Source organism: Aedes aegypti, chromosome 3 (assembly GCF_002204515.2).
Source record: "Aedes aegypti strain LVP_AGWG chromosome 3, AaegL5.0 Primary Assembly, whole genome shotgun sequence".
Classification (NCBI taxonomy): domain Eukaryota; kingdom Metazoa; phylum Arthropoda; class Insecta; order Diptera; family Culicidae; genus Aedes; species Aedes aegypti.
The window spans coordinates 193,660,067-193,687,982 of record NC_035109.1 but is presented as its reverse complement, the minus strand read 5'-3'; the positions used below and the strand labels follow the sequence as shown (position 1 = coordinate 193,687,982).

At 39.5% G+C, this 27,916-nt stretch overlaps 1 protein-coding gene across 1 annotated transcript; it reads right to left on the bottom strand.

The window, feature by feature from the left end:
- Positions 1–105: 105 nt before the first annotated feature.
- On the bottom strand, positions 106–27,916 carry LOC5574429 (NADH dehydrogenase [ubiquinone] 1 alpha subcomplex subunit 7). The gene is made up of 4 exons (XM_001661396.2): positions 27,708–27,916; positions 27,555–27,643; positions 27,405–27,497; positions 106–285 (listed from the first exon to the last, which is right to left on the bottom strand). Exons 1-4 carry the CDS (start codon positions 27,771–27,773, stop codon positions 231–233), a joined length of 303 nt encoding a protein of 100 aa, XP_001661446.1. The 5' UTR covers positions 27,774–27,916; the 3' UTR covers positions 106–230.

Sequence of the window (27,916 nt, the reverse complement as noted above, 5' to 3'; positions counted from 1 at the left end):
AACAAGAAGAAAATAAAGAAAAAAGTTCATACTGCCAACTATCTGATTTTTCCTTCTACAGGTTACAATGATATTACCACATCCATAAAAACAATACATCATTAATAAGGGTAACTTCTTTGATTCGAACTATGGTCTTCTCAATGTTTTATTGTTTCTAATTTTTTTTTATTGATTTCATATCGCATAATTTAACAATTTATTCTGTCACATTATGTGTCTTATTTGCGTTAGTGTTTATCCCATGCGTAAGATTTTCCAGGGGTTGGTAGCTTTTTGGCTGAACTGTAATACAAGAGAAAAACACTTAATGTTAAATATGTTTTTTGGTACAATCAAACGGAAGCATTTATCAGTTCGGCTTAGAACGCCGTCGCGAGCAGTCGATCCTTTTTAGGTTCCGCAAGTGCAGGCATTCGTCTCATATTTTAATCAAAGAATTGACAGAAATATGTGTGATTTTTCGGGAGGAATACTATGTGTCTTCTTTAGCATACTTTGACTGGGCTTTCGTTGTAATTAAATCCGTGCATTTTTTTAAAAACGTGGCTGAATAGTTGAAAAAAAAAAGTGCTTCCAGTTTTGTGTACCCGTTGTTTGTGTGAAGTGCAGACTGCCGTACGGCATCCGAAATCGGATAAACGTGTGGGTGTGTGAAAGAGTGAACGACGCACCATTGGAATTATGTACTTCTTTGTCCATATGAGAGGAACGGAACGATGACTGATGGAGTTGCTGATCAGATTGCAGAAAAATCCGGTGAGTTTGTTCCAATCTACACCGATGTGGAGTATTAGGACATAGAAACTACACCATATGCGCAAGTAATTTTTCCATCCTTCGTAGCGTTTCAGGTTGATTCATTGTGGTTGTTGAAATTTGGGATGGGGGTTGCAGTACTGACGGGTAATCATGAGCAGGCAGATCGTAGTGAATGTGAGAGCGATCCATTTGTGCGTCTTTTCATTGTGATGTACTGTGCTACCGTTCTACACATATTTGTCCCGCACTCATTACATACAACATGGGACAAGTAGGCGTAGAGGGGCAGTGTGTGTATGTCGAAGCATGCTGAATTCAGTGCCCGGATTCAAAGTGTTGTTTCGCGGTCGGCCCGGCTTTCAGCCGTACCGTAATTACTAATACACATAACACGAAAAAGTTGTTTCACTCACACGCGCACGTTTGTTGAGCATGTAACAGTATTAAGGTGTAAATGTTCATAGTAGGGGCGCCAATCTTGTATTTAGAAAGTGTTGGTACGGTATAGGGCGCTGCACCGTTTTGAATTTGTATAGGATTTTGACGTTTACTGGTCTTGTTGTTTACTTATTTCATGGAAGCTTGAAATAGAGGGATTGAGTTTTGTGCAGAGCCCCATATGCTGTATGCGACACGTGGATTTTTGCGCATGGTTGAGATAGGGGAAGAGTACCAATTTTCGACCCATCATTGGTTTTCGACCCATCCATACGATCTGGCCTACTTGCTTGGGAATTTGATTTCTTATAGGTAGAAATTTAGTGCTTTTACCCCAATGCAGTTGTATTTATAACTGCATAATTCTATGCATAATTAAAAAAAAAACCTTTTAGACTACGTAAAAATGGTTCTACACGTTCACAGTTTCCAATACATTGATATATGGTATTATTATGTACATCTTGGCAACTTTATCACTTTGGAACAAACGAACCAAAACTTTTGATGATTTTATCACTTTTGCTTTCGTTATTTAAATGTTTTTTTTATGAATAATAATTTCAATTGTTAGTTACATGTACGTTACGTATTTTTTTATTTCAGATAAAGTAGCTCAGTATCTCACATCATTTCAGCAAAACATGGACCATCTATTGACGATCAGTTCAAATATATATTAGGAGCTCATTAAGTAATCCACTGCGGTCACATATTTTTTATTCACAATTCATGTTTTCACACTATAGCAAACCGGTCCCTCTTTTGGCCAAACATCATGATTTCAGCATTCGTCTATACGTTTTCACGACGATGATTGAGATTGCAAATTCTGCTGTTTTCAAGCCCATGTAGTTGCTGAAGTAATTTTTTTCAAGTTTGTTTATCATTCATTATTCATTAGATTATTATGTTTAACTATATTAATCAATTCATATTATGTAACATGTATTGAGAGGTAGTGCATAATTGATATACTGTTAACTCGTATATTAAATTTAATTTTGTGTTTTTTTTTTCTAATTCATATGGTCTTATATTATTTTTTTTATATTTAGTATGCAAGTATGCTTGTAGCTTATTTTACCATGCGTTGTAACACTTTCAGTTTTACATGGTTTCCAGATTTTATTTTTTTATGTATTTGAAATTCAATTAAATGATTTTTTTTATTATTTTTATTTCTATTGTTCAATAATTTTCTGAAATTTATCCTCGCAAAAACATTTAGGATTCATGAGCAAATGCAACAGTGAAATAATAGTTTTGATTCACAGACTCATTCGGAAGCAAACCTGCGACGCTCAAACAACTTTTCGGTTTTAGCATTGGGCGGTAGTATATTCGTGACTAGGTTTTGAATTGACAATTGTTCTAGATGTTACGTCGGCGTGTCTTTGATTATATTTTATTACATTCTTTTGTGTTATACAGTGTTATATTAGGCTATACAGTGTAGTGTTATGTATTGTATTATATTATCCGTTATAATATATTTTAATAATTTATATTCAATTTTACCACAGACAAACAGACGCCACACTCTTATTGTCTATCGGGCACATTTTCAACGGCAGATTCAAATTATGGCGCATTGCTCGCATCGTTTATGTTTGTATTTAACATTTACATACTACCAGCATATGTTGGCCTATCGACCAAACACACGGATTTTAGCATTGACCATAGATGTATAAATGCATAAATTTGCTCTAAGTGTTACGTCTGTTTGTCTGTTATTATACTTTGTTTAAGACTGTGGCAAACTAAATTTTGACAAATTAAATGCCCTGTAAATTTTCCGAACAGCGCAATTGCCTTTATTTAAACGTCATTGTAGAACATGCTGCAGAATAATTGTAGCATTAGCTAACGTAACTCTAATTTATTATTTCATGATTGACCAAAAGATACACCAACCTGTTCCATAAGGTTCACCACATGATTTTTTGATGTCACGTTAATGGTATCTCTCAATTTCCAACATCCGTAAAAGAAAAGAACAAAATATTTTCTCCTGAATATTTACCAGCTTTTTGATAATTAAGCTTAGTCCAATCTGTGTCAATGCACCGAAAATGTGGAACAGTAGACCCTTTATGTTAAATGAATTAATTTCAGATTAACGGTCTATTACGGAAATTGCCAACAATACGTGACATTGCTCAGTTTTTTATCCTTAGTTTGGTTTTACTAAATTGACGAAATCAAATTGTTTAAGTTTTTTTTGATTGTTGTAGCACAGGTTTGAAGAGTTTTTTTTTACACGTTTGACTTATTCATGATCATTGCTTGAAGTGTGCATAAAAATTGGTTAAATATTTTTTTTTGGTTTTAATTAAGTTTGTCACAGTCCTCATATCAAATCAAACCAGATATTTCGGGAAAAATAACTTTTAACATTTACAGGCTTTGTCTACAGAGTATATGGATTGTAATTTTCACTTAACAAACCTGGCTTCAAATTTGATCGTGCTCTTATAAACATTCTTTACATAGAATCTCGTAGTGCAACACAGACAGATTGAGCAAACCCATTCTTGATTGAGATCGTACGTGGGCCGTGTCAATATATAAATATATTTTTTATGATTTGTTATATTTCATTGGGTCGTGTTGTACTGTATATCATGGAATTTTGTTAGATATATCGTTTTTATATCTTAATACTATATTATTATATATATTATATATTATATCATATACAACATTTCACTGTTACTGTATATAACATATACGGGAAAGGGAGGGAGCATCAGGGCATCAATGAAGTTGCAGTTGGACAATGAAGTGGAGTGCCAATCGGAGTCAATATTGGCATAATTTGCAGAAACATCATGGAGTCATCGGAGATACTAACATAATCACTGCTATTAATATTTCAGCATGTCGTTCTATTCCGGAAATTGTAATACGTCCTTATTTTGGAGACTACCTAACGAGGTTCAATTCATCACAATTAAAGAATGGAAATTTTGAAACATCTGTATTCATATCATATACAACTATATATTCCATTTTATATATTTTATTATATTTATTTCATTTATTATATGCTGGGTATTGAGAGGGTGCATTAGGGCATCAGAGAAGTCACAGATGGACGATGTAGTAGGGTGTCAGCCGGAATCTAGGAGAATGTGCCGTAGCATCCTTGCACTACATAATGCTACTTAAAAATGACTTTAATGTAATTGTCTCTGTTTACTACAGTTTAGCGAATGAAACGAAGCGTGGGATGTAATATTATTTTGTTTGTCCTCCCTAAACATATGGAAGTTGGAATTTTGTTTTTGATGTACCCGGAAAAAATATTAACAAATCGCTGATTGTTTATTTTTATTCAAATTATTTGGTTATTTTTATCATTCTTCCATCGACCAGCCTAATGTCATCAGTAGGACAAATATTCAACAGAAAAATATATGTCGGCCGATATAATACCGCATGCATTCAGATGCTGTTTTACTGCGTCATATTTTATTGTTACTCCCATTTTATTTTCATATTTTATTATCATATTATTATATATTATAATCTTATCTACTATATAACATATCACTATAATTGAATTTATCATGTTTTGGGGAGGGAGGGAGCATCAGGGCATCATTGAATTTACAACTGGACAATGAAGTGGAGTGCCAATCGGAGTCAGGAGGAAAAGTGTTAGTCGTTCGCGTCTAGTACTTTTCTCTCCAACAGTTGTAAAAGATTTGACGCGCCCTTCTTCAAACAAACCTTTCCGTGGAAAGCTCAACAAGTATTGCAAATTCTAATACTCAATCTGTTGGATCATATGGTTGGAAGGAGATTCTCTATTTCCCGCGGGTTTCGCGTAAGTGTTTCTACTTACGGGTCCGCCACCCCCCTTTTGGCCCTTCATACAGCGATATGTTGAATGCAGATTGGTAATAAAATTTGACCTTACTGTTGAGTGGAGCCGCATGCAGAGCAAGACTCAAGCAAGGATTGGTGGCTACCTACATACATACATACATACATACAATCAAACGGAAGCATTTATAAACAAATTTTGCGATTTGGAATTAGGGGCTCAGATAACCAGCTATTCAGCAAGATCAAGTTTTCTCGACTTCCCAGGGCATAGAGTATTTTTTGCATGTGTATATCTGCCATACGATATACACATGCAAAAATAATCAACTGGCAAAGAAAGCTCTAATTTAATAACTGTGGAAAGTGCTCATAGCTAAGAACATTAAGCTGAGGAGCAGGCTCTGCCAGTTGAAACTCGACAGGAAAAAGAAGAAGATTTTGGTTTTCCACTATTTGACATTTGCTCCATTTTTACTTAGACCTTAAGGTGAAACAGTTTTGAATCAACTTCTAAGATTGCACTAAAACTTCAAAGGCACAAATCTCACAAAGAAAGCAGCCAATAACCGTGCACTTTTTATTTTGGCTTTGTGCACTAGCAGAAAGCTTAAAATAAGAAGATCAGAAACGTTTGCTAACTATTTCTCCAGTTTTGTGCCTTTGAAATCGTGAGTAGGGGCACAAGTCAGCCATTGTGCCGGCCATCTTTGGATTCTGAGATGTTTCACCTTAAGACTAAGTAGCCGGTCATTCATTTTGGCAGCCATGTTGACAATGCAGTTCGTAATTTCAAAGTGATAAAACTCAGCCCTCATAGTTCACATTGATCCGGAAAAGTATCACTGTATGCGCTGATATGCAGAAAATATGCTGATACTTTTTCAGACGCTTCAGTGCAATACCAACTGATTTTCTTCAATTCGAATTTTGACATGATTTAGTAACCATCATCAACGACGCGTACAAATTTCAATGACGGCCTACTTCGCATTAAGCTGTCAATACACGCTTAGTCATATGTGCAAATATTTGGCTAAGCATAAACCAACAGACAAACGACGATGTCAAGACTAACAAAATTTTTGTGATTTAGGGCCGATTTCTTCACCTTCGCTTAAGCCGTAAACCACGTTTACCCATACGATTAAACCAGGTTTAAGGCCTAAGCGATAGTGAAGAAACCGCTTATAAGTAAATTACTTTACACACGGTGTGGCTGATTTTTTTTTATTTTAGTGTGTGCAGGTTATGCATACAAATTTTCACATTAAGAATCTACTAACTCGAAGTTAGAAAATAATTTTCCACTGTATTATAGGCATTCTCGAACATAATGCTCTTTGATTTAACAGAAAATTAATATTTGTCTCAACCAAATTGTACTCAACTATGGAAGTGCGTTAAAACAAATAAAATTGAATGGTTCCGCGTCTCCGAGTAGGTGTCATGTTGAAAGAATATCAGACAGATTTTTACATAATTTTAAGCAGGAATCTTTGATGTTCCTAAACGCTGTTTGCATGGGGCTACCCTGTTTGGCATAAAGTCATTTGGCATAAAGCCATTTGGCATAAAGTCGTTTGGCATAATGGTCATTTCGAATAATGGTCATTTGGTATAATGGACGTTTGGTATAAAAGAAAATAAATTAGAAACTTCAATAGTGCTACTTATAAGAAGATCTGGTGATCAAAAGAAGTGAAAAATTAGTAGTTATAATGCCAACGTAGGAAAGAAGGCAACATTTTCAATGAAAATGTTAGTAGTTACAATGCAAATCACTAGTTTAACGACGTAATGAGAAAGAATAGCCTATGACCAAAAGAAGGGAAAATCACATATGGTCAGTTTCGAGCTGTCAAAGCTATTGATGCACAAGCAGCAAAATTTGATGCGTTGTTTTTCGTTGATTTCGCTCATTTTTTTTCGCCGAATAATTAACTTCGTGCCACTAAAGTGGATAACCACGGTTCGGGTCGCAATATTCCGCGCAATAATGTGCAAAGTTCGCAATCCAACATAATTATTCGCCGTGATTACGATAAAACTCCGTCGGTAACCTCAATCGTCGACTCCGGTGATCGCAACGATGCCAAGCGGCTAAAACGTACTCACTGTCAGCCTTCTCTAGCCGACGATCGCAATTCTTTCCCGATGGAGATCGGACCATCAATTCAACCTATGGTTGCTACTCAGAACCTCTTCGAAACGCTGTCCACTGAAGACCCAGATGGAAACGTAAACAACAGATCGCAATCGCCACTCAATGCCCCGAAGAAGAATCGTCGCCCTCCTCCAATCACTATTGTAAACAAGGGCACCAAACAATCTCGCGAGCTGATGAATCTTGCCAATATCCCGCAGTCCGGCTACCAACTGAAAGCTGTTAAAACTGGTACGCAGCTTAATGCCACGGACGAGGATGTTTTCAATGCCGTCATCAAGGTACTACAAGACTCCAACACGGAATTTTTCACCTACACTCCGTCGCACCAACAGCCCGTGCGATTCATACTCTCAGGTCTCGCACTGTATGATTTGGCTGAGCTGAAGGAGGAATTGTTGCTCAATGAAGTGCGCCCGTTGGACCTCAAAATTTTCTCTCGAAAAAAAAGTGGTCCTGAAGAAAGTGTGCTGTACCTGCTTTGTTTCGTGAAAGGATCTATCAAGCTCTCGGAGCTGCAAGGAGTAAAGACACTGTTCAACACGGTGGTGAAGTGGAGATTTTTCACCAGAAAACCTGACGATTCCGTCCAGTGCCATCGGTGTCAACGCTTCGGCCATGGAATGCGCTTCTGTAACATCTCTCCATCCTGTGTTAAATGCGGGGAGAAACATCTCACAGCAAACTGCAAGCTCCCGGTGAAGGCCAACCTCAAGGATGCTTCCGTCTCACGCAGTCTTATTCGGTGCGCTAACTGCAGTGGTAATCACACAGCCAATTTCCGAGGCTGCCCCTGCCGGCTGAGTTATATCAAACAACTCGAAGAAAATCGTCAGCGTGCTTCGAAGAAAACTACAGCGCCCAACACCCGCGCACCACCGACCTCTCTCCCTAGGATCAATTCCAACATTCAAAATCGTCTGAACAATCGTAGTGTTGCCGGAGGACCTTCTTACTCGCAAGTACTACAGGGTTCTGACCAACCAGATCGATGCGCAAATCTTTTTTCGGTCAGCGAGTTTCTTTGCCTGGCGAGGGATCTTTCTCATCGTTTGCAAGGCTGCTGTTCTAAGGAGCAACAATTCCTAGCTATTTTTTTTCGCGTTCTATTTATTTATTTATTTTTGACGTCAAGCATTTTGTAGACCATTATAAATTTGTTGAGTATACTCGATTCATAATACATTCCTCAGTTACTATTGTTTTGTATATCAAAAAAGTATTTTTTCAGTTTTGTTCGAGACATGTTAACATCAATCATTTCACAATGCTGATTATATATAATCATCATCTGATTCAACGGACTAAATTTAGCGTGATTCGTGCGATGATGACCTACTGTAAACAAGTAACGATTGCGCAAGTGACGAGTTGGAGTATAAAAATTCAGTTTTGAAAGTATATCAGCAGAATCAATGCGCTGTGAAACAATATCGTTAACAAAAGAAACCAAAAGTCAAAAAATCAACTTTCATATTCGAAAGAATCAAGTAGGCCATGGTGTTGACATATATTTTGAGCGTGTAATACAGATACAAGAAAGTCCGTGCGCTTATCAAAACAAACCAAAACACCAGGTGTTGACAAGTTGTTTCATCGTTATATATAATTTATTGTTTTTGTGTCAATCCAATCCCTTTTTAATTCGCTTTATTCCCATACTAATCCCATTTTCAAAGTGAAAGTCGTTGAGGATCGTGTTGAAACAAGTAAGTAGGAGTCATTCCGTTCAATTTTCTGTGATTTATTTTAAAAATTGTAGAAAAAGATGCTTGTGCACAATAAGCTCTTTAATACAGAAGAAAATTAAAACTCCTATCTTCTTCTAGCCCATACAAAAAAGTACCTCAAAGTACCTCTCTGAAATCCACTTTAAAATTAAATTTTAAGTATTTTTCAAATTCTGAAAGTGATTCTAGCTGCATATGTTTGCCGATTGTATGTCATTTTATGATTTTTAAGTTATGCTGCCACTATCATCAATAAAGATTGTTTCAAGGTATTCTGACAATCCACGTATTCGAAAAAATCATGTTGTGGATTTCATGTACGGTTGTTATAGCACTGATTCTTTCTCCCAGATATTTGAAAACAAGTTAAATACGTTTAGCAAATTTTATTGCTGCAAAATACATCAAAAATGGGGTAAATATAGAAGTTCATACGATATTTTTGTGAAGCAAAACTCCGACTGATTAGCAAAGCCAGTTTCGCTTCCGCGCCAACAGAAAATTGGCGATGCAGAGCTATCCTATTCGGCTGTAAAGGCTGGCATAGGAAGGCCTTTCACACCGTTCAATGAATGTTCAAGAAAAACCTAAATGAATATATCTCATCAACAATAATGAACCTGAAGAGCTCGCGTTCGTAGCCTATGTATCAAATTGTTTCTAATAATCATCAAACAGAAACCCACGACATTTCAACTATCTTTGTAGAAAAGAAGATAATGATTCGATTGATATGTTTTTGGATGATTAATAGCTGGTGAATGAATTGTATTGCTAATAAAAATAAATTTTATATAACCTTTTTTATTGGGTTTGATTTTAGTCGTTGGAATAATCCGTGCTTTAATACTTTTACATTTACTCATACCACATATGCAAACGACTCAAGTACGTTTTCATGCGTTTTTATTTTAAATATTTATTTAAAATCGAGCACTGTTCTATGGTGTCAAATGTAAAACGTGACGTATAAGCCACTTATGCCATTCCTGATGTAATATGTGTCATTCATGCCAGTAATGAGAATTTTTGTGTACAACGACTTTCTCCTCAACTTCGTAGGGCAAAACCGCATTAAACATCCAGTTCTGACTTTTGTCCCCAAGTGCCATACGTTCGAAGCACTGTGCGACGCACTTTCAGTGATTTCATATTGATAAGCATGCATCGTGATTCATATGATGGTAGAGGAAGTACTGACCAGCCTAAATTACGTAGTGCGTATAATAAAAACTGCTTTTGTATCGATTCTATGCGTTCTTCATGTTTTTTTGTGTAAGGTGACCAAACAATACTACAATATTCTAATATTGATCTTACATATGCAACATAAAGTATTTTTAATGTGTAAGGATCACGAAAGTGTTGGCCAAATCGTTTTATGAAATTGAGCATATTTCCTGCTCTATGAATTATTGCATTATAGTGATCTACAAATGATAGTTTTGAGTCTAAGATAACTCCTAAGTCTCTTATTTTATCACATTTATTTACATGTTCCTTTCCTAAAACAATAGACATATTTGGTGTGGTTCGTTTTCTGCTATAACTTATGAGGTTACATTTCTTTATATTCAATTCCAATAAACTTTTGCAGCACCACGTGTAGAAAATTTGTATCTCATTCTTAAAAACATTATGATCGTCATCATTCTTTATTTCTAAAAATAGCTTCATGTCGTCAGCATATATAAGGACCCTCAGTTTGTTTAGAATATAAGAAACGTCATTAACATATAAAATAAAAAGAAGAGGTCCTAAGTGTGAGCCTTGAGGTACTCCAGATGTAACATGTATTGGATTTGATCTTTTCCCATTGAATTTTACTATTTGCTGACGGTCGTTTAAATAGGACTTGATCCACTTAAGGAGACTCATTTCGATTCCCATTTTTTCAAGCTTGAAAGTCAACATTGGAATGTCAAGTTTATCAAATGCTTTACTAAAGTCAGTGTAAAGAGCTTCTACGAAGTAACCTTTATCCATTGCACTCAGTGAGTAACTTACAAATTCCAGAAGGTTCGTAGTGGTCGAACGACCTTTAAAAAAGCCGTGTTGAGCGTTTGTTATACGATTTTTTATTTGGGCAAACATATTTTTGTTTACAATTCACTCGAAAAGTTTTGGAATACATGACATAATAGCAATACCGCGATAATTTCGAATGTCCGATTTCTTACCAGATTTATATATTGGTATGAGGAATGATTTTTTCCATACCTTTGGAAATTGGCCAGTTTGAAGAGACATATTCAATAACCAAAATAATGGAGTTGTGAGTTCAGTTGCTAAGTTTTTTATGAATCCGGGTGGAATTTCATCTGGCCCTGATCCTTTAGTGGCGTCCAAATTTTTAAGACCAAACAAAATGTCTTGAACATTTATAGAATTAACGCCAACATCACTCGGAATGTCAGCAAAATGTGAAAAGTAAGAATAATCTCGATCGTTTTCCGAAAATGTTGTATAATTTTCTTGAAAAAATTTTGCGAAAAGATTGCATATATCTTCAGAATTATTTCCTAATTTTTCATCCAAAGTCATTGTTGATGGAAAGTTGCACGATTTGAGTTTAGTTTTAACGTAACTGAAAAAATTCTTTGGACATGACTTTATTTCATTTTCAGTTTTTATGTTGTACTCGGTAAGTGCTGTAGAAATGGCTAAATTGAGTTGGTCGCAAATAACCAAATATTTTTCTAAATCGTCTGGTGGGCTTCGTGGCCTTGCGGTTAGCGGCGTCAGTCGTCTAGGCGTATTGTGCCACGGGGTGTGGGTTCGATTCCCGCTCCAGTCGGTGAAAACTTTTCGTTAAACGAAAAATTCATCACTGGGCTACTGGGTGTTTCGTGTTGTCCGTTGCCTAATGTTAGTGATCGTTCAGTCTGCGCAGCCTATGTGCTGAAGACGGTGTAAATTGTCTTGTCTTTTTTATATCTTCTGTAAACTTTGTGAGCTTTTTGTTTTCGATTTTTCAAATTTATGATTTGCTTGTTGAACCAAATTTGATTTTTTGAGTTGTGATTCCTTCGTCTCTTCTTAACAGGTACTTCCTCCCTAATGGTTTCCCACAATAAATTGTAAAAGATCTCTATTGCACATTCAATATTATTTTGATTTCTCAAAACAGATTGCCAATTTGCGTTATCTAATTTTAATCTAATATTAGTATAATTGGCTCTACTATAATCGAAAATATTCTCATACACATATTCGTGAGGAGTATGATAAATATGCATAAACATAGAATATTCTATAGCCGAGTGAAACGCTTCATTTTTCCATAATGGTGAAATTGACTCACTTACACAGAAATCTTCATGCATATTTGTCAATAAAAAATCTAGGTAACAGTTTTGTTTATTTTTTACGTGATTTATTTGATTAAGGCCTAAGGATGCAGTTTTGTCAAAAATAAATTGCAAAGTTTCGTTATCGCCAACAACAGGGAGTAGAATACTCTCGTTTTCTAAATCAGGAATGAAATCTGCATTACGTTGATTGAAATCGCCATAAATATGCACCTTGTTTTCGGGAGGAAGTTGAGTTATGATTTCTTCTGCTATCAGGAAAAAACTCTCGTATGTTGACTTACAAGCCTGATCTGGGGGAAAGTAAACTGATACAAAAATATGAGTTTCATTACCAATATTTGATTTAACCCACACATGCTCAAATTCTTTAAATTTAGGTGAATCAATGATTTCAGAACTGAAATTTGATGATATTGCAACGACGACTCCTCCGCCCGATCTTCTTTGTGTCAAAAGTAAGTCACGATCATTGCGAAATACGTTGTAATTGCTACCAAAAATTTCTTCACTTTTCACATCATCATTCCAACTTGTTTCTGTTCCCAAAATAATTGAGTACGATGAACTTAGTATATTTTTATGAATTTCATTAATTTTAAAAGCACTTTTCATGCGATTAAAGTTCTGACAATAGATTAAAATTTCAGTTGGCTGTGTTTCAGAAGAAATTATTGGTAGTTCGTTATTTAAGTCTGTTAAACCATATGGTGAATTGTCATTATTATTTGTTACCAAGTGCTGATTAGCTTTACCGGGTTGAATTGAATTGTTTTCTGCCTCTGAGGGGTCCGTCAATTCCGTAGAAAACACGAATGCCGGCATGCACCACATGCTTTACTAGATCCACCAGTTGAAGATCCTTCCGTCGTCCAGTTCGGGGGTGGTACTGCAACGGACTGCCGGGGCGCCTCCCTCGCCGGATATGGGTTTAAAATTTCTCCTCTTTTAAACTGCATGGTTGGTCGATAATTTGTTGGCGGTCTTGAGAAATGATGTTTCGCTGCTGCAAGAAGCTCTCTGTCAGGAGGAAGTTGATGACTCCTTTCCTGGCTATTGTTGAAGGCGAAATTTCCGTGATTCTTATTCTGTTGTTTGCTTACTTTGTGATGAATTTTGGATCGGACATTATTATGGCAATGGTGATTAATGTTCACGTCGTTGTTGTTAATGTTGTTCTTATTACAATTTTTGTTAGCGTTCCTGATTCTCCGCTTTCTACGCTTTTTCGCTTTATCGGCCATATTTTGCTGCCTTTTGTGAAAGCTTTTGCGCATGTCATATTGCGTCCAATCGGCTTTCCAAACTTTTCTGTTTCCAAGTAGGCGCCATCCTGACACTTCAGCAATTTTGTTATTCAATTCGGCTTCCAAACTTGGATATTCTATTGATGGTGGAGCCGACGTATTTTTATTTGTCAATATATTTGCGGACAAAGACTTCAATTCATCGAGGATGTCCAGCCCCAGCATTGGATTTGAATTCATCGCGCAACTTGCCGCTGTGTCAATTGATAATTGATTTAATTGACTAATTTCGTCGTTTATGTTGCGCAGGTCAGTAGATATATCGGATGTCACCGTTTTTAGCGTGGAGTACATATTTTCAGTAGTTGCCGTTATTGCGGTATCAAGAAGGCCGGTAATATGATTCTTGATGGCAACGACACTCCCAGTCAAGCTACTGTTTTTATTTATTGCTGCCAGTTCATTCCTCACGCTAGTAAGCAAAATCTCCATACCTTCAATAGCTTCGTGGACAACATTTGGTTTTTCTTGATGAAGCGAGAGTCTGTGCATCACTTCCGTATTGGCATTCAGCTGTTTTTCGAGAACTTTTTGTTACTCCAATAGTCCGTTAAAATCCAACTTCGCCTGGATTAGCTCTTGACAGGATTCACAGCATGGAAGTACGTAAGAGTTAAAGTCCACTACCTTTCTGTCTCTTCTCCGCAGTGAACCCCTCTGCACGGTGACACCAATGCAGTTTGCATGAAACTTCCGCGGGCAGCCTACGCATGACCACAAGACCGAGTCGACAGAAGTGTCGCAAGCACAAATTTCGCAACTCATTACGCGTGACAAAAAAAAATGATTCGATTATAAACAATATCGCGCACGGCACCTGTAGCTACTTAAAGCTGATGTAATCAAAATTTAATGACAAATGAAAACGCGCACAGGTGGGCTGGAGCAATTAATAAACGCGTCCGAACTGGTTGACGACTTAAACAGAAGTTTGTCGTCAACCTCTTTATCCGAGCTAATAATCAAATACGTTTACAATGACTAGCCTACCATGTCTGCGCGTAGTTAATTGGAACGGAAGATCCGTTCACAGCAAATCGCTAGAATTTTTCGATTTTGTACAACGTCATGGCATAGATGTTGCTGTCGTCACCGAAACCTGGTTACGCCCAAATATTTCATTTCTTAGCTAGCTTAGCTTAGCTTAGCTTAGCTTAGCTTAGCTTAGACTGACTACACATATCAATGGTTGCTATTCCGTGATTGTCCGAAGTCAGTGAAAATGCACAAAGAATCAACTAGAAGTTCGGCTGGGATTGGCCATAAACTTCTTCAATGTGCATAATTCAGTGCCTCTATTTATACAGGGTCAATAACGGCGCCGGCCACGTCCTTGCAGTCAGGTGGGATTGAGGGAAGGAATGTTAGTGTGTAACCTTTGCTGTTTGGAGACCGTGTTTGCCTCTGCATCTCCACAAAGGTTACTGGGAAGGATGTTTGTTAATGGGGAGGATCGTTGGGTCAAAGGATTCACTTTGATAAGTGATTAGACCATGATAAATAGTTTTTTGTCAAATATAAGTATGCTTTTATGAAAATATAATATTTTCATTTGATATGAAAAATTTCCATGTAAAGGAAAACCATGCCGACACTTGAGGTGACGAACCATTCAAAGTTTGTTGAACAAATATCCAAACGCAACACTCCCACAGCTGCCAGGACGAAAGCATGTGTTATCATATTTTACTTATTTGAAAAGAAACAAAAACTCGATTGGCTGGAACATCATAGAACACTCTTATTCTTATGCCGACACTTACAGTGGCGAACCATCCAAAGTTTGTTGAATAAAGTGAACCTTTCGCAAGTCTACACTTGTAGTGTCGAATCATTCAAAGTTTCTTTTTATAATTACAAAAATAAAGATAAAAAGAAAGGGGTGTTTTGAAAACAAAAAAATGTTAAACATAAATAATTCATGAATTAGAGTTTATGTCGACACTCACAGTGACGAACCATTCATAGCCTGCTGAAAAATCATATCCACGTCCCACCGTTGTATCGATTAAATGTGCAGTCATACAAATTTTATAGATTAGAAATAGTAGCATGAAACGAGCTCACCAATTGATCCGTCATCCTTGACTGAGCAGCAACAATCCGCATTCAGCTTAACTCGTTTGCTCGGCTATATAAAAGCACTCAAAGAAAATAGGCGCACGACCCGAGAGGAAAAACAACTGACGACTGCTCGGGCTTTCTTGACGTACTGCCAAGGAGCAATCGTCAAGGTCGAAGATCAAACAGAACTAACCGACCGCGGAACTTTTTCACTTCACTCGACCGACGCGCGACATGTTTGATCCTGCCCTCGTCACCCGCTCCCGCAGGAGCAAGCGTCAAGGTCGGAAGATCAAACAGAACTAACCGATCGCGGAACTTTTTCACTTCACTCGACCGACGCGCGATATGTTTGATCCTGCCCTCGTCACCCGCTCCCGCAGGAGCAAGCGTCAAGGTCGGAAGATCAAACAGAACTCTGGTTACGCCCAAATATTTCATTTCTTCATCCAAATTTCTCCTGTGTTCGTCTCGATCGGCCATCAAGTGATGAAGGCAGCAGAGGAGGAGGTGTACTAATAGCTGTTCGAAAAGGATTAGCTTTCAAGCAGCTGAATATTTCGACCAAAAAAATCGAGGCAACAGGCATTACCATCTCATCAGCTGGTAATGATCTTTGCATTATCGCTGCATATTTTCCTGGAACGCGTCGGAGCACTGAGTGGTCCAAATTTCGACGGGAAATTCGCTCTCTGGTTACGCAAAACTCACCGTATTTCATCATTGGGGACTTAAATGCCAGACATCGTTCTTGGAACTGTGCCAAGAATAACAAAGCTGGAACTATCTTGTTTCAGGAGGCTTCACACTTCGGCTTTAACATCAACTTCCCGGACTCTCCTACGTTTATTCCTTCAGGGCGAGGGCACCCGTCCACGTTAGACATTGTGTTGTCCAATAATTTGATCAACATGTCGAAACCAACCGTACACAACGAGCTGTCGTCTGACCACCTGCCCGTTACCTTCGAGATCAGTCTGTCGTCCGATCCTGTGACAACTACTGAATCTGTTCGCTGCTACACACGTGCAGATTGGCTTGCTTTCCAACGGTTGATAAACACAAAACTTTGCTCGAATAACCCAATGTTTTCAAACATCCGTGATGAAAACGGAATCAATGCTGCGCTCAATTTCTCCAAAGATGCTCTTCTCGACGCAGAATCTGTTGCTGTGCCACTAGTCACCCTTCGTCCGTACGATGTCGCGCAAATCCCTGACGAAACAAAACTCCTCATCCAGCTTCGTAATCGACGTCGGCGACAGTGGATGAGAACCAGAGATCCTATACTGAAACACATTGTTCTTTCGTTCAACGATCGCATTCGTGGGGAGTGCGCAAACGCACGGTTCAGCAAGTTTTCTCAAACCTTAGCTACAATGGAGCGTGGCGATAATAAACTTTGGCGCATCACCAAAGCGCTGAAGAAAACGACCAAGTACAGCCCCCCACTGCGCAGTGGAGACACGTTATTCGCTTGTCCTATAAGGAGAAAGCCAAACTGCTCGCTGAAAGTTTTGCACTTGCTCACAACAATCAATCCACTAGCGACAGGGACACGGTTGAAGCTGTTGAGCGTTCCGTTGAACAGATCGACCTTTCTCCGCCTGTTGCCGACAACTCCTGGTTAGTTCGCCCCAAGGAAATTGCCACAATTATTCGTAATTTGAAACCCAAAAAAGCGCCTGGTCACGATGGAATCAAAAACATGCTTCTAAAACGACTTCCTCGAAAAGGGTATGTGGTTCTCGCTAAAATTTTCTCCGCTTGCCTGAAACTATGCTACTTTCCCGATGACTGGAAACACGCTATAGTTGTCGCCATTCCGAAAGCGAATAAGGACCATTCCATCCCCTCTAACTACAGACCGATCAGCCTGCTGCCAACATTAAGCAAACTTTTCGAACGCATCATTTTGACGCGTATCGAGAAACATCTGGAGACAGTTCGTTTGATTCCTCATGAACAATTTGGGTTTCAAAAAGGGCATTCTACTAGCCACCAAATCGTACGGCTGGTGAAGGAAGTAAGACGGAACTTCCAGCAAGGAAAATCATCAGGCTTAATCCTCCTTGATGTAGAGAAAGCCTACGATTCAGTATGGCATGAAGCGATCTTGCATAAAATGTTGGTGGGCAATTTTCATGTCGATTCTGAAAATAATGCGAAGCTTCCTGAAGGATCGTTCCTTCCAAGTGGCTGTAAACTGTTGTACGTCCGATCGAATGTCCGTACCATACGGTGTTCCTCAAGGTTCTGTTCTGAGCCCAACACTATACAACATTTTTTCCGCCGACATAGTAAAAGTCAACGGAGTCCAGTACTACTTTTTCGCTGATGACACTGGTTTCCTTGCCTCACATCGCGATGCAGGAACGATAATCGAAACGCTACAGCATGCTCAGAACTCCATTCAAGAGTACCAAAGAAAATGGAAGGTAAAAGTCAACCCAACGAAATCGCAAGCCATATTCTTTACTAGGCGTCGTAGCCCTCGGCACCTACCCCAAAGTAACGTGTCTTGTAACGGCGTGGACATTCCATGGTCACCAAATGTTGGCTATCTTGGTATAACCCTGGATCAGAAGCTAAAGTTTGGTTGTCACGTGACCAACTGCCTCCAGAAATGCGATAAGCTCGTTAAAATGCTGTATCCTCTTGTTAAAAGACGCTCCCGTTTGGACCCTGGTACCAAGATCCTGCTATACAAAACTGTTCTCAGGCCAACGGTTGCGTATGGCTTTCCTGCTTGGAATGACTGTGCACAATCCCACCGGAACAAAGTCCAAGTTAAGCAAAACCGTTTGCTCAAGATGACGCTGGATTTAAGCCCTTTCCATCCGACTGACGACGTACACCGACTTGCTGGCGTTGAGCGGATCGATGATTGGTTTCGGAGATTAATGCCCAAATTCATGAACAGCTGTTCGTCATCTGTAAATCCTCTTTTACAAGAGCTGGCCGCATAGATTGATGTGATATTAGATTTAAGCTTTTCTTTTCTGTCTTTTTCCTAAGTAAATTCGAAGGTTTTTTTTTGTTCTTTTCCTTCCCGGTCCAAATAGTTGCTTGTCGTTCATTAACACAAAATTTGCTCATTTGTTCTATGTCATTGTTGTAAGGAATTCCATATCTCGATTGTTAACCTCTAAACACAATTTGTAATTGCTAAGGTAAAAATAAAAATAATTGAAATTGAATTGAAAATCACATATGAGAATGTTAGCAGTGGTAACGCCAAAAACATAGCAACTTAGTTTTCAATGATTATGCCAAATGACTATTATGCCAAACGACCGTTATGCTAAATTATTTTATGCCAAACGGCTTTATGCCAAATGGCGTCCCCCTACGATTTTAATGTGCATAAAGATTACTTCAAAATCCTTGTGAAACTGTTAGTCACATTTCAAGAGAGCTGTTATTGATTTATTTATTTTTTATTATAATTAAATTCCATGCTGTTGTTTTGATGTCGTTCCATTATTTTTTTAATCTTTATTAAGGAGATTTTTGGGACCCAGATAGCCGTAGCGGTAAACGCGCAGCTATTCAGCATGACCATGCTGAGGGTCGTGGGTTCGAATTATCAAAGTGAATCCCATTAATAAACATCCCTCCCAGTAACCTTTGTGGAGATGCAGAGGCAAACACGGTCTCCAAAAAGCAAAGGTTACACACTAACAATCCTTCCCCCAATCCCACCTGACTGCAAGGACGTGGCCGGCGCCGTTATTGACCCTGTATAAATAGAGGCACTGAATTATGCACACTGAAGAAGATTATGGCCAATCCCAGCCGAACTTCTAGTTGATTCTTTGTGCATTTTCACTGACTTCGGTCAATCACGGAATAGCAACCATTGATAAGTGTAGTCAGTCTAAGCTAAGCTAAGCTAAGCTCAAATTTAAGGGAATCCACATGAAAATCTTTTGGCTTCATAGTGTTGGGCAAGATGCGACAACGCGTTATCGGGTGGCAGCCGATCAACGCAAGGATGTGCAAGATGAGGATAAAAGGCTGTTTCTTCAACTACAGCATCATCAACGTACACTGCCCACATGAAGGAGACGTTTTACGTGCAGCAGGAGCAGATTTATGACGGATGCTCTCCGCGTGACGTGAAACTTGTTGTTGGCGACATGAACGCACAGGTAGGACGAGAGGAGATGTACAGACCGGTGATCGGGCGGAACAGTCTGCATGCCGTATCTAACGACAACGGCCAACGATGCGTCAACTTTGCAGCCTCTCGTGGTATGGTAGTCCGAAGCACCTTCTTCCCCCGCAAAGATATCCATAAGACTACCTGGAGATCACCCGATAACCTAACCGAGAACCAAATCGACCACATTCTAATCGACGGAAAATTCTTCTCTGACATTACCAATGTTCGCACATACCGCAGTGCGAATATAGATTCGGATCACTATCTAGTTGCTGTATGTATGCGCTCAAAACTTTCGACGGTGAACAACTCGCGTCGAAGCAAAACGCCGCGGCTTAACATCGAGCGGCTACGGGACTCAGAAGTAGCCCAAGAATACGCTCAGCAGTTGGAAGTGGCCCTACCAACGGAAGAGCAGCTTGGCGCCGCCACTCTTGAAGATGGCTGGAGGCACATAAGATCCGCCATAGGTAGTACCGCAACAGCAGCACTAGGTCCAGCGGCCCCGAATCAGAGAAACGACTGGTACGACGGCGAATGCGAGCAGTTGAAGAATGAGAAGAATGCAGCATGGGCGAGAATGCTGCAACACCGCACGAGAGCGAACGAGGCACGGTATAAACAGGCGCGGAACAGACAAAACTCGATCTTTCGAAGAAAAAAGCGCCATCAAGAAGAACGAGATCGCGAAGCGATGGAAGAGCTGTTCCGCGCTAAAGACACACGGAAGTTCTACGAGAAGCTTAACCGTTCGCGCAAAGGCTTTGTGCCACAAGCCGACATGTGCAGAGACTGTGACGGAAATCTTCTCACGAACGAACGTGAGGTGGTCGAAAGGTGGCGGCAGCACTACGACGAGCACCTTAATGGTGACGTGGCCAGTAGCGGAGGTGGCACGGAAATAATTTTGGGAGCACGCGCGGACGACGAAAGACTTCCGCCTCCAGATCTCCAAGAGGTAGAAACGGAGATTAGACGTTTGAAAAACAACAAAGCCGCTGGAGTGGACCAACTTCCGAGCGAGTTGCTAAAATACGGTGGTGATGCACTGGCAAGAGCGCTGCACTGGGTTATTTCCAAGATTTGGGAGGAGGAAGTATTGCCGGAGGAGTGGATGGAAGGTGTCGTGTGTCCCATCTACGAAAAGGGCGACAAGTTGGATTGCGCCAATTATCGTGCGATCACAATTTTGAGCGCCGCCTACAAGGTACTCTCCCAAATTCTGTGCCGCCGTCTATCACCAATTGCTAGAGAATTCGTTGGACAATATCAGGCAGGATTTATGGGCGAACGAGCAACAACGGACCAGATATTCGCCATCCGCCAGGTGTTGCAGAAATGTCGCGAATACAATGTACCCACACATCATTTAATCATCGATTTTAAATCGGCCTATGACACAATCGATCGAGAACAGCTATGGCAGATTATGCACGAATACGGTTTCCCGGACAAATTGATAAGATTGATCAAGGCGACGATGGAGCGTGTGATGTGCGTAGTCCGAGTATCAGGGACACTCTCGAGTCCCTTCGAATCTCGCAGAGGGTTACGGCAAGGTGATGGCCTTTCGTGTTTACTGTTCAACATTGCTTTAGAGGGTGTGATAAGAAGAGCGGGGATAGACACGAGTGGCACGATTTTCAGAAAGTCCGTTCAGTTACTTGGTTTCGCCGACGACATTGATATTGTTGCACGCAACTTTGAGACGATGGCGGAGACGTACATCCGACTAAGGGCTGAAGCTAGGCGAATCGGACTGAACATCAATGTGTCAAAGACGAAGTACATGATAGCGAGGGGCTCAAGAGAAGACACGGCACGCCCCCCACCTCGAGTTCATATTGACGGTGATGAAAACGAGGTTGTCGAAGAATTCGTGTACTTGCAGTGATGGAAAGTGGCGAACACTTCTTCTGAACTGGAACAAAAACAAAACCAAACGTTCCCGAGCGTCAGAGCGTTGGTTTACTCGCATCTGTCGGCTCCCGAGTAACTGAAGCGAAAAGTGATTCGTGAACTGGTTCGGAGCTGTTCAGAGTCATATTGTGCTTTTGGGAAAAAAGCTTCTTCCCCTCAGAGATTTATGGTTTTCAAGCGCATTTGACTACAAACTAGTAGTTTACTGTCGATATGATGGTTATACATTTAATTTGTCTGTCAAAACCATAATAAATCACACCCTGTTCGGTTACTCGCGAGTAAACGCTCCCGAGCTTGTTGCTACTGCTTTTGACATGCTCTCCCGAGCAGACGGATGCGGACTTACTCACACCTAGCCAGTTCCCGAGTCTGTGATGTTTATTATGCGTTGGTATACACTCGTGAGCTGCTTCGTGATGCGAACTATTCCAGCACTGTGTACTTGGGCTCACTGGTGACCGCCGACAACGACGCCAGCAGAGAAATCCAGAGACGCATCGTTGCTGGAAATCGTGCCTACTTTGGAATCCGTAGAACGCTCCGATCGAGCAAAGTTCGCCATCGCACGAAGTTGACCATCTACAAGACGCTGATTAGACCGGTACTCCAGTAAGTACCACGAAACATGGACTCTACGTGCAGAGGATCAACGCGCCCTTGGTGTTTTCGAACGGAAGGTGTTGCGGACCATCTACGGCGGAGTGCAGATGGAAGACGGAACGTGGAGAAGGCGGATGAACCATGAATTGCACCAGCTGCTGGGAGAACCAACCATTGTCCACCTCGCAAAAATAGGGAGGCTGCGGTGGGCCGGGCATGTCACCAGAATATCGGATACCAACCCGGTGAAAATGGTTCTCGAAAACAATCCGACCGGCACAAGACGACGTGGTGCGCAGCGAGCAAGATGGGTCGATCAAGTTGAGGACGATCTGCGGACCCTTCGCAGAATGCGTGGCTGGCGACGGGCAGCCATGGACCGAGTCGAATGGAGACGTCTCCGTACAGCAGAGGCCACCCAGGCCTTAACCTGACTGGTAAGGTAAGTAAGTACATGAAAATCTATCATCGCAATATTGAGCATTTTGCATCTTATTAGACTACTGTGCAAAAAATTTTTGCACAGTGAACATTTGCACACCACACACATCCACTTACTTTCGAGTTTGGCAGCATGCTTTGATATTAATTTTTTCGTCTTTGTTTTGGTTTGGGGGAAGGATTAGTATTACTTATTAACCGATGAACTAAATTTACTCGGTCCAGGAATGCAATCAGAACAAAGCCATAAATGCCACCGAAAGAAAGATGCAATGACTAGTGCAGAATTTATACCCGGTATAGCTCTAGATAACGAGCTGAGTTCGATCCTCAACGTGGAATACTTGAGTGAGACGTTGGACAGCGACGAGGATCAAGTTACTAAAAGTTCTTCCGCTAGGAGGAATGCTGAATTGCTAATCGATTATATCTTGTATATGCGGAAACGGCACTGATTTCGAAGACGATTTAGATGATGTTATCATTGTGGATCCATCAGACACTATCTTCACAAAGAAAAAAAAAATCTGCCCATCCCCATTACACCTGCTGGATATTGACTGCCGTCACAGAACGGAAGGGTAACTTCGAGCAAATGAACCTAATGAAATGTGATGACATTCGTGTTCGAAAATTCAAATAATTTTATTTTGGTTTTCACCTATTTCATTTCAATCGTGTGATAAAACGTCAAATCATCTGGTATAAATGTTGCGCCATTATAGTCACAGTCGATTCCGTGAATTACGGTTTATTACATCAGACTATATTTACATTTAAGCGTTACTAAGGCTGATCGCAATGTGCAAAACCCCCACAATGGCTGAAGCAGTCCAAGTTGGTTCAAATTAACTAATAACATTGTTATTAGATAACGTTTTTCTAATGGATCCAAAAATTTGTTTAAATATTTTGAATTAAAATGCTCGTTATAATATGGTAAATAGGACGATCTGTTTAATTATCCAACGGCTAATAACACGCATAGAGCAGTTATTACTGAAAACTATTTGAAACCTGGTTACAAACTCAAAAGAGATCCAAACATTTTTGTTTATCGTTATGATAGACTAGATGGAGCATGTGAATTTGCAATCATAGCATCTACTTTTTCGTCATTTGAAACCAAAGTTTTTGAAACTTTGGGTATTTCTGTTGAAACATAGCTTGGTAAATATACTTTTATAGCCCCAAAGATGCAAAGAACAATATATTTACACGATCTTCAACCTCGGCTCCGAAGCCCAAATTTTCATTTTAATTTCACTGGTACGGATTATTGGAATCGAACTGTTCCCTGTTTTTGGTATACTTATACCAGCTCAACAACGTCAACAATTGAGCTCTCTCCGGGTAGTGTCACGAACACAAACGCAGAGTTGATAGTGGAAAATATCCCCTTTTGAATTTGCCGGGGACAGCTGATCTTTGTTTATGTTTTCCATTACAACTGTTGAGTAGTATTCGTGACATGTAACGTGTATTTACACGAGTGCAGAAACCACTACGGAATCGAACCGAATCTGATCCAACAATAACCACGGATGAAACGAAATAATAGGTTAGCTTGTTATGAACGAGATGGTGACGTCATTATTGTCTTCAAGCAGCGTCTTATTCCGGAATGAGATTTGCGTTCACATATGAGATTTATTTTAATATATATATCGCTTGGCTCGCTTGTACCACGGATTTGTACGTATTGCCAACAAGCGAAGAGGCCTTGTCGGTCACCTGCCCCTTGGACAAGCATCCGCACGATATATGGTTTTGTACCGTTCGATCCTTTATCAAGTAGGAGCTGGTGACGTCATGTTTAATTAATGAAATATTGTGATACTTGTTTATGCACATACTATTCCGTTTGTGATTATTTGCTTAATGCTGAAAACATAAATCAAAGCACAATTCTTTTTTTTGTTTGTGGATATTTGGCAGATCTAATTGAGAATAATGTTTTGACATATTGAAGTCAAAAAATTCAAATTTCGAGTTATCTAGTAACATCAAGGAGACGAAATAGTGCGGTATTCAGAAATAATATATGTTGCCCCGTGACGTCATTACTCATTGAATATTTGGGCACACTAGTATATCCGAAGTAAAATGCTGACTCAATTCAACAGAATTTCCTTTTAAGTAGGTCCATTGAACCCACTTTTATTGATTATTTTTGAACCACCATCTTCTCTAATGGTAAGATGTTTTGTGTGAAAATCTGAAATTAATTATGACGCACGTAAGTTATCTCACACTTTTCCTCCTCTTATCTGGACCTCTTACATAATCATAATCACGGAAATAATGAAACCCCAAAAATAAGTTCTTGAAATTTAAATTTGAGTAAAACGCGTTTAGTTTTTACCCCCAGTTGGGCTGATTTGCCTCTCTCACAACCTCAATGTTCTCAAAAAACGGAGACACGTCGACTCAGCGATGAAAGTCCGTCAAATAAGACACATTTTGGTTTTTAAAGTTTATCACTACGGAGACTTCAAACGCTAACGTTGGGTAGAAAATACTGTGTTGGCCATTTTCGATATGGACCAATGCACGAGTTTATTAACTTCACCTGTTATCATAGCCACAGCACAGCACCACTCAAACGTCAAATAGTGAGCTCGTGCATTGGTCCTTGCCAAGCAAAAACTACCTACCTGTCCTTGGTCATTGCCAAGCAAAAACTCCCTACTGAGAGCTATATGCCAGTTTATTCAAATCTAAGTTATCCACGATTTAACTAAAAAGAAGTCAAATTAAGTTTTGTTTTTGTAGTCCGTGTAACGTGTAGCAAGTAGAGATTTTTAAAGCAATACACAATTTGTAAAATTGCAACGCAACGACTTCTTCAAATAAATCTTTGCACCTTTCGATTGATACATTCGATACATTCTTGTTTATACTAGGTTGACTAATATGTTGTATAATTCCATATCAATTTACTGTGTAAAATGTGTGCCTTCTACCGCTAGGTGTCGTGACTAACGACTGTTAATTTTCATCACTTTTTGACTTCAAAGATACACTTCCGTTCCGTGGTGTTATTAGCCGTTGGATAATTAAACAGATCGTCCTATTTACCATATTATAACGAGCATTTTAATTCAAAATATTTAAACAAATTTTTGGATCCATTAGAAAAACGTTATCTAATAACAATGTTATTAGTTAATTTGAACCAACTTGGACTGCTTCAGCCATTGTGGGGGTTTTGAACATTGCGATCAGCCTTAGTAACGCTTAAATGTAAATATAGTCTGATGTAATAAACCGTAATTCACGGAATCGACTGTGACTATAATGGCGCAACATTTATACCAGATGATTTGACGTTTTATCACACGATTGAAATGAAATAGGTGAAAACCAAAATAAAATTATTTGAATTTTCGAACACGAATGTCATCACATTTCATTAGGTTCATTTGCTCGAAGTTACCCTTCCGTTCTGTGCTTTTATTCATACCAATGCTGGTTACTTTCAAATAAACATAACTATGAAGAAGTTTTCATGCAATCTATTTGACTGCTTGGAATTATTTTGAAACGTCATCAATAGAGCTTAGTGACATTTGAACACACGTAGACTAGCATACACTCGTCATACACAGTTTGTTTTTGTTTTCCTCAAAGAAACTTGCACACGCTTTCCAGACTCATCAAAATGAATATGGAAATATTACCCAATTTGAAAAATTTACACCCGGATTCTGGGTGTTTTTCGAGACAGAGTGCATATTGTTTTCCTCTAAGGTTCACAACTACATCTACACTAGGGCACCCATACCATTGGGCGTGATAACCACTATAGCTTTCGAGGCATACGCCTGCTGATGTTGGTGAGTGTGCAAATTGTATCTAGCACGTGAACAATTTCATTAGAATCTAAAAATTCGTGCAATGGTCAATACAGATAGCAAGCACAATACAGTGATAGATTTTCTTGAACATTCCTTCAAAGTTGAGCAAAAAAAAACTGGTTTTGAAAATTTGTAAAGCGATGATGTTTAATGAATTAAGAACTTTTTTTTACATCCAAAAATAGCTTTTGATCCACACTTTGAAGGAAAAATATAAAAGCTTTGTAAAAATACGTTTTGATTAGTATTTTGCCAACGCCGTGCTGCTAGTGATACTATAGGAACAGAAATTAGAAATAGTGCTACTATAGGCACATGTATTCCTATAGTGGCACAAGCGATAATAAATACAAACATGAGTTTTCGTAGTTTTCATATTTTTCCCACAAAATCAAGATAAAAAGCTTTCAGATGATGTAAAAATAATGACGCTAGCATTATTTCTCGAATTCATACGAATATTTCTTCTTAGCTATGCGGTTATTGATACATCGACCCTAGATCTTCTTCTTCTTTCTGGCGTTACGTCCCCACTGGGACAGAGCCTGCTTCTCAGCTTAGTGTTCTTATGAGCACTTCCACAGTTATTAACTGAGAGCTTACTATGCCAATGACCATTTTTGCATGCGTATATCGTGTGGCAGGTACGAAGATACTCTATGCCCTGGGAAGTCGAGAAAATTTCCAACCCGAAAAGACCCTCGACCGGTGGGATTCGAACCCACGACCCTCAGCTTGGTCTTGCTGAATAGCTGCGCGTTTACCGCTACAGCTATCTGGGCCCCATGATACTCACCCCTTTTCACCGAGCAAAACTCGGGAAGACAAATTAATCGGATGGGTCACTTCGCGGCGAGCATCACGCAAAACATAATGGTTGGCAGATAATCTGGAACGAAAAACAAGTTCAATTATCCGAACGAAAACCTTTCAAACCATAATTTACTTGTGGTGTGGTCCTTCGGGCAAATTCGGCGGCGGTTGCGTCCTGGCGGCAATGCCATCCTCCCAGCGGAGAGCATTATTGTGTTTCCTCTGAAATTATATAATCTCTTAGTGCAGGGCACTCCAATGGAAGCATTCTACGTGAATATCTTACACCCAGAAGGAAGTTTCGAAGCTCTTGAAGCATGGGGGAAATGTCTCGACGCACTACTTTCGACATTGTTTGGTATTTTTATAATAAATGAACGAATTATTCAGGATTCTGCACAAATTTTGATTGAACTCAGTGCCAGCGGACAAAAAATCAACACAGGATTTTGACGTTTCGAATTTTTCGGATATCAGCTGTTGGACCAAGATTGA

Excerpts from the sequence above, each read along its gene's own strand:
- LOC5574429 (XM_001661396.2), bottom strand. The coding sequence starts at position 27,773 with ATGTCGAAAGTAGTGCGTCGAGACATTTCCCCCATGCTTCAAGAGCTT. Across the intron at positions 27,644-27,707 it reads TTCGAAACTTCCTTCTGGGT|AGGAAACACAATAATGCTCT; the intron begins GTAAGATATTCA and ends ATATAATTTCAG. Across the intron at positions 27,498-27,554 it reads CCCGAAGGACCACACCACAA|ATTATCTGCCAACCATTATG; the intron begins GTAAATTATGGT and ends TTTTCGTTCCAG.